The following is a 7703-nucleotide window of genomic DNA, read 5'->3' on the forward strand; positions in this document are numbered from 1 at the left end:
AATCTGAATCGTGCTTGATGGACCGGCCATCGCACACAGTTCATTTTATTGGTGACAGTTTCATTATCGTACCGTTTGTGATTTATGCATCTCACATAATTCGGTCGATTGGTCTCATGTACATGTGTCGTGTTAGGACCTTTATGCAGTAGTGGGGGCAACCAAGAGGGGGACCGAAAGGGGAGCCACCGCTAGTGGGTGGCCGTCGCCACCGCATCATCACCACCACCATCTGCTGCCGCAGCGCCTCCATCACCACCATCACCACCCCTTCTTCCTCCTCCATCACGGTGTCCGTGATGGGTAACAACTCTTTAACCCCCTTTTATGTGATGTTATTTGAGTAATTGTTGGTCATGGGTTGGTCAATTAGTTGATTATTTGATATGTTTAGTCTATTTATGTGTGTTGCTTATTTATGTTTGCGGTAATTTAGTGATTGGACACGTTCAATCCATTGGTGTAATTGAAGACGTTCAACTCTTAGGCCAGACATGAAGTTGATAGATGGTTGCGGAAACCGACAGACCTGCAACGTGACAGGTGCATGCATCTTAAGGGGAACACAATTGTTGTAGGAGCACGATTGTCTATAGAACTTACTCCCTTCGGTCCTTTTTAGTTCGCATATAAGTTTTGTCCCAAGTCAAACTATTTCTACTTTGACCAAATTTATAGGAAAAAGTACCAACATTCATAATACCAAATCAATATTGTTAGATTAATTATGAAATGTAGTTTCATATTATATATATATGTATATATATATATATATATATATATATATATATATATATATATATATTTGGTATTGTAGATGTTGGTATTTTTTTATATAAATTTGATCAAACTTTGCAAAGTTTGACTTGACAGAAATCTAATATGCAGAGTAAAAAGGACCGAAGGGAGTAATGCCTTTGTCCGGTCCTCATGACCACGAGAACCTTAATATCTTTACATTAACCACCGTAGGCATGATACAAAAAGTAGGATGAATGAATTATCTCAATACAGCACATCTTGAGGGATAACATTATGTGAGGGACCGTCCACCATCCATAGATGATCGTATCCTATAATGCAGATACTGACTTAGCCATCACGTGATATAGTTGTAAAGTTTAACTCTGTTCTGTGCCCGTACTTAACGAGAACGTACCTAGATGTCAGCAATCTCATCTAAAACATAACATATTTCACTTAGTTTATTTCCATTGTTTAGTTTAGCATTTATTTTTCTTTTGTTCTGGTACTTAGTTCTTCCTTTTATTGTTCCTCGACAACCTACTTACGTGAACTATTTCCAAACTTCGGTTTGGATGTGAGCGGGGTTGTGTTAAGTGACAATGCGGCTACGGGGATTGTGGTGGTATCCTATTCGTTCGCAGTGGGATCGACAAATCTTACTTATCACAAAATTACTACATAGCCATGTGCATTTGCAGGTCATCAATGGTGCTGTTCTGAGCAACAACCAGCATCATGTTTTTTTTCTACGTGCTTGAACCGACATCTCATCCTATTATAATCAGTGTGGCGTTTTGCTACATCACACCAAACGTCCAGAGGTGTGTGCTGGAATGGCGAGCAAATTTGTTGAAACCGCCGGCCAATTTTGCTGGATCCGGCTACAAAATTTGTTGTGCACCCGACGTCATCCCGTGAATCCCTCCAGTCCTACAACCGACTTCCTGAATTGCTCGAATCAGCAAACGGCGATGCTGGAACCGGAGAATGAGAATGCTACAAAGAAGCCGGCGACGTTTTGCTGCAACACGGCGACATCGACGTCGTCAGTGTTGCATCGGTGTTGCTACAACTGTGCACACAGGAGTTGCAACCATCGGCGCCTTCATCGAAGAATGCTACAACCATGTCATGCACAAGGTACAACCATGCGCGCGCAAAGCTACAACCGTTGGCGTTTGCTACAATCTTGTACGCCGGAGCTGCAACCACTTGATGACGACGGGTGACGCTGGGGACGGCTACCGACCGGTGGGCCACAATTTTTGTTGGAACCGCGGGGTTTCTTTCCTTGACGATGACCACGGTGAGCTGCTTCTCTATTTTTTGCTGCAACTTGCCCCTATGCTACGAGCTATGAGCCAACCGGCGACAGGAGAAGGCAGGTTGCCGGTGGGCACTAGGCCGAGGATAAGCGTGGGCGGCGCGAGTGGAAGGCGAGCACGGCGACGAGGGAAGGTACGCGAGACGGCGAGATGCTGGGGAGCTACGCGAGCGCAAGATGCATGAGGAGGACGAAGATCTCTGGGTGAACCGTTCTTTTGCTAAATCCAATGGCTACTGGCATCTAGCGGCTAACACGCTACCGACGCAAATTTGAGCCGGCGCTTAGACTGGCATATGAACAACATAATTATAAAAAACTTTCTTCTAGACGGCCCTCCTCAACACCCATATTTTCCGTCGCCACTGCTCCTCAGCCGACCCAGAATGAACTTTGTCAATCTTTAACAGATGTGGCCTCATAAAATTATTTTTCTGCCTTGTTCCTTTTTTTTGAGATTATTTTTCTGCCTTGTTCCTGGCTCTCTGCAATGAACGGACGGTCACGTCCACACGAAACACGCCACTTCATTTTGCTCAATTCATAAAAACTTTGCACGCCCAAAATAAAAGGGAGAAACAAATACTACCAGACTCAACATCCGCAGCACAGCGCAACCACTGCCGCGAGCTCGGTTGCCTTCCTTCCCAGTCACTGAAACATGGACCAGTGAGCAAGCGGGACCCGGCACTCAGCGACGAGACGGCCGATGCCGCAGCGCGCCGAAGATTATAAGCAGCAGCCGCAGGGGCGCAAAGCCAAGCTGGTTCAGCTGTATCAACTCGGTGGGGGCCCACCGGTCAGCCTGCGAACGTTCCTTCTTCCGCCGGATATTTTAAAAGCCAAGCAGCCCCCCTTCCGTTACTTTCCGAGTCGCCGCCGCTTCCAGCTCCTCCGCCGCGCTATACCGCCGAGCACCTCGCCGGCGCGGTCCCGCCACCGTCGCCGTGGGCCACGAGGGAGCCGCTCGGTTTCCCCGGGGACCTTGCTCCGTCGCCATGGCTTCCAGGTGAGCTCCCGGTCGACCTCTCTCGTTCTCCCAACCTCCACGTACGGCCATCTCCCGCGCCAGTTGCCTCGCCCGGTGGCTCACCTGAGCTCCGATGATCCATTCGGATACGGCGGTTGAGATTTCACGCCGGTTTAGTTGTGCCTTGCTTCCGATTAGGAGCCGTAGTGCTTAGGTTGGGCTGCTCAAAGGTTCGCTTGGTTTCCTGAACTTGCGATTCGATACCTGAAGCGCCAAATTGTTAATCGGATTCTTCCTTGTACATTTCTGACGATTATCTCGACTTCAGGTTACTTCTGAAGCGTGCAGGCATGCGAAACCTCATTTCAGTTCGTCGCAGTTTGGCTTTTAGCCCCTCCAAGCTCCAAATAAATAGGAATTACTTGCAGAGCGTACTAGGTTGACGACTTATGTACTGCTCAGTGCAGTCCTGTCGAATTATGTTCAATACTAGTACCATTGGCTGGATAGTTTTGCAGCAGGTGCAGTACTAGTCCTGAAGCTAACTATAACTGGACAACCCCACTGAAATTGATCAATTTAGCCTAGCATGGTGACTCTTTAGGAGAATGCAAATGCTTATAGTTATCCTCTAGTATGATGCGTTTTGAAGTGCCATTGGTGTAATACACATGCTTGGTCCATGGGTTCAGATTTTAATTTAAGATGCTTCACAAGATATAAGCCAGCGAAAATTGATTTAATAATTGGATTACTGTTGATTGGAAGAGTTCCATTATCTTGCAGAAACCCTCCGTTAGTCATTCATGTTGATCCCGACGGCCCTCCTGGGAGAAAAGCACCAGACATTGGCAACAGGCATGTAAGCTTCCCTTGATCAGTAGTGTCTTAAAAAAACAAAATAATCTGAAAACATCTTCTGAACCTTATTCTCGTCAACGGAAATATCTTGGAAGCAATCATCATGCAAGCTAACACAACCCGTTGTATTTCTGGCTCATATATTCTCCAGATCTATGATGGGAACTTCCTGTGTTGATGACACAGACCTGGAAGATGTTAAGGCCTCAAAAGATAGAGATATGCCTTCACACTTACTCAGGTTCCCAAACATTCAGAATCAGTCTCTTCTGTCTGGTTTTGCTTACTGCATAGCATCCTGCAGCATGATTTTAGTTAATAAGTTTGTGCTGTCTGGCTATGGTTTCAACGCTGGAATATTCCTCATGATTTACCAGGTAATTTTGTATTACTGACTGTATACATCTCATGCAATTGTGTTTTCCTTCTGCGTTGTTTCTATGATGGTTGGGTGACATTGATAGTGTCTTCATCACGTTTTACTGCAGAACATTGTATCAGTGACCATAGTTTCTGCACTGTCCCTCTCTGGTGTTATCCCAACTGAACCATTAACATGGAAGTTAATCAAAGTTTGGTTGCCTGTGAACATCATATTTGTCGGAATGCTAATCACAAGCATGTTTAGGTATGGGTCAGATCTTCATATTATTTTGAGCTGAGCACTATTTTCTGTGCAGTATAGTTAGTCTGTACTTGTATCCAATTTGGTACCAGAATATGGAACAGTTTACTGAATTTAAGCACTTAATTATTTTTATTGTTAAATATTCCTTCATTTGATAAAATATGAAAACCACACTTTATTTCTTCGCTTCACTCTCACATGTCAGAACTATGTCTAAGGAACATCCCCCTTAATCAGTTTTGATGCTTAAGTTTTGACAGCTCATAAAGTTCACTTAGGGAGAAAAAGTTTTTTCTGCTGACGTTTGGTGGGTATTAAAATTTGTGATGAATATTTGTTGCAGCTCGTCTGATCTTGCTGTATTCATGGTCAATTAGTTCGATATGATAATGATAAACCTGAGTCAGTTTCTAGGCTTTCAGAACATTTTGAGTTGAGTTTTTCAAAATGAGCTGTGAAGAAATTGCTCTTCAACTTGTAATAACGATGCATCAGACTGAAGTTAGTAGTCTTTCTTAAAATATATTTCCTGCACCTTTTAATATTTTCTGTATCTTCCAGTTTGAAGTACATCAATGTTGCGATGTTGACTATCTTGAAGAATGTCGCAAATGTTCTTACTGCTTCTGGGGAAACCTACTTCTTTAAGAAGCAGCACGATAGACAAGTTTGGATTTCTCTTATGTTGATGGTATGTCAATATTAGAAGTTACGCATGTTTAAGTAGGACTAGAATGCCTGATGGGCTTATTTTCTTCTTCAGTTGCTGAATAATTGCACGTAGTTGATTTGTTACCTTACATCTAATCATCATAGGTGTTCTTACTACGGTGACTCGAAATAACAGTGTACCGAAGACTTGACTCACCCTTATGTTTCTGTAGATAATCTCAGCAATTGCAGGAGGAATAACGGATCTCTCATTTCATGCAGTCGGCTATACATGGCAGATCTTAAATTGTTTTCTGACAGCATCGTATTCGGTATTCTTCTTGATGCCACTGAATCTCCTGAAAACTGAAAACTGTTTCTCCTCTCAAATGTTTTAGATTCTTATCTCCAGTCCCATAGATTGACACTAGTTTATGGGACAAATATCTTCAGTTCTGAGGTCCCTCTATACAAATTTGAACAAATGAACTGTTTTTTCCAGCTTACACTGCGGCATGTAATGGACAGTGCGAAGCAGGCCACCAAGTCTGGGAATTTGAATGAGCTTTCGATGGTTTTGCTGAACAACATTCTTTCACTACCATTGGGAATTATCCTCGTGCTTGGTTTTAATGAAGTGGAGTACCTGTTGGAAACGTAAGCCCGTGATTTGAACTTCATTCACTCACTTGTTCTAGCACAAACCTAATGAAAGTAGATATAAATTGTGTTACCTCCATCTGTGTAACAAGAGAACATCCGTCCTGAAAAATTTCCTTTCATGTCCTACCAAGATGCAATTAATCTTTTTTTTTTGCAAAAGAGGATGCAACTAATCCTTCTATTTTTATTTTATTTTTGCAAAAGAGGATGCAACTAATCCTTCTATTTTATTTTATTTTTTGCAAAAGAGGATGCAACTAATCCTTTTTTGTTTGCAAAAGGGGATGCAACTAATCCAATCACATCTGCTAGCGATCTTTTTTACTATGATTGCAAATATTATACTCTTCAGTCTTATGAAAAAGTGAATTTACAGGCCTCTTCTGAGGATGCCTATGTTTTGGCTAGTCATCACTGCAAGTGGAGTTTTGGGGCTTGCTATCAGCTTTACTTCGATGTGGTTTCTTCGTCAGACAAGCGCAACAACTTATAGGTACCAAATGATGGATGCACTTCGCTCTCGGTGAGGTTCTAACGCTGATATTGCTCCTGTTACAGCCTTGTGGGGTCTCTCAACAAGATCCCACTCTCTATCGCCGGGATCCTGCTCTTCAAAGTCCGCACAAGCATGGAGAACTCCATAAGTATACTGCTTGGTATGTTTTGCCTATGCTGATACCAAACATATATTACCTATGGGCTGACACATACCACACTTCATCACTAACAGAAAGAATAATGTACCGTTGATCTTGTAGGTCTATTAGCAGGGGTGTTTTTGGCCAGGGCGAAATTGCGCAACAACTCCCAGTCCTAAGCTGCTGGCCAAGCTGTACATATAGGTGCTAGAAGAGTGCAGTATTCTGCTGATCACCAAAAGCAAGATGCTCCCTCAAATTACACTCTGGGAAAATTTGTGCAGGTGCGAGGTTCTTTCCCAGTTGGCAAAGGAGGGAGACAGCATCATGTTGGTTAGCCTGGGGCTAATGTTTTCTTTTTCTTTTCTTCTGGGCGACGACCTGAACCCTGTTGTTGCTGCTCGAGTGTTGGTGGTATACGTCTTAGTTGTTGCATGTATGATAGTCATACAGATAGGTACTGCTCAAATCCCTGGTGGTGGTGGGTGGGTTGATGCACTGCAATGCGTGTATGTCTATATGAGAAGTGCACCAGCTCTGAGTACTGCAATCTGCAGTGGCAAAGCCCTTTGATCCTCTGCATCATAGAAAACCTTAACCAACGCATGTTTGGTTGCACTATGATGGACAAAACATAGCACTCTATGGATTTTTTTTCCTAGGGAGATAACTTATGTTACTCGAAAAAAAAACTTATGTTTTTTTAGTCCGTCGACTAAACATGGCCACAAATTGGGGTCTACGTCGGCGGCATGATATGAAAACACTAGTGTTCACCTGACGGTGAAGCTGCGAGCGTCAATCGCAGATGTTTTTTTAGTCCCTCGACTAAACACGGCCACAAATTGGGGTCTACGTCGGCGGCCGCGGCCTAGAACGGAAACACTAGTGTTCACCAGACCTACTAAGCTGCGCGCGTCGATCGCTTCCGCGGCCGTCAGATCTGTTTTTTTTGTTTTTGAGGCGACTACATTTTTGCAACATAACCTCCGTTCCAAATATTTTTACAACATCACTGTTAGAAGGGAGAGAGATTTGGTGAAATAGTTGTTGTATTGCTTGAGCCTTAAGGGCATATATATAGAAGTACAATGATCTACTTGGAGTACAAGACAAGCCAAAACAAATCCTAGCCTATCTCGTCTTTCCTAATAATCAATATACTCAACATCCCCCATAGTCACAACGGTAGCGACGCGGACGATGAGACTGGAGAAGAAT

At 43.4% G+C, this 7703-nt stretch overlaps 1 protein-coding gene across 3 annotated transcripts; it reads left to right on the forward strand.

Moving 5' to 3' along the window:
* Positions 1 to 2924: 2924 nt before the first annotated feature.
* On the forward strand, positions 2925 to 7016 carry LOC119332448 (GDP-mannose transporter GONST1-like). 3 transcript variants are annotated; one of them, XM_037605637.1, is made up of 10 exons: positions 2925 to 3080; positions 3828 to 3903; positions 4054 to 4279; positions 4391 to 4530; positions 5092 to 5221; positions 5415 to 5513; positions 5684 to 5838; positions 6221 to 6337; positions 6403 to 6500; positions 6603 to 7016. In XM_037605637.1, exons 2-10 carry the CDS (start codon positions 3848 to 3850, stop codon positions 6659 to 6661), a joined length of 1080 nt encoding a protein of 359 aa, XP_037461534.1. In that variant the 5' UTR covers positions 2925 to 3080; positions 3828 to 3847; the 3' UTR covers positions 6662 to 7016. The 3 variants fall into 3 exon arrangements, with proteins under 3 accessions (XP_037461534.1, XP_037461533.1, XP_037461535.1); XM_037605636.1 differs by having other exon boundaries at positions 3828 to 3899; XM_037605638.1 differs by lacking the exons at positions 2925 to 3080; positions 3828 to 3903 and having other exon boundaries at positions 4054 to 4143.
* The last annotated feature ends 687 nt before the right edge of the window (positions 7017 to 7703 follow it).

The sequence above is a fragment of the Triticum dicoccoides genome, chromosome 7A, assembly GCF_002162155.2.
Source record: "Triticum dicoccoides isolate Atlit2015 ecotype Zavitan chromosome 7A, WEW_v2.0, whole genome shotgun sequence".
NCBI lineage: Eukaryota > Viridiplantae > Streptophyta > Magnoliopsida > Poales > Poaceae > Triticum > Triticum dicoccoides.

Bases quoted from the DNA above. Each gene is read 5' to 3' on its own strand.
- LOC119332448 (XM_037605636.1), top strand. The intron at 3,900-4,053 runs GCATGTAAGCTT...TATATTCTCCAG, and splicing joins GCACCAGACATTGGCAACAG to ATCTATGATGGGAACTTCCT. The intron at 6,338-6,402 runs GTACCAAATGAT...CTCCTGTTACAG, and splicing joins ACAAGCGCAACAACTTATAG to CCTTGTGGGGTCTCTCAACA.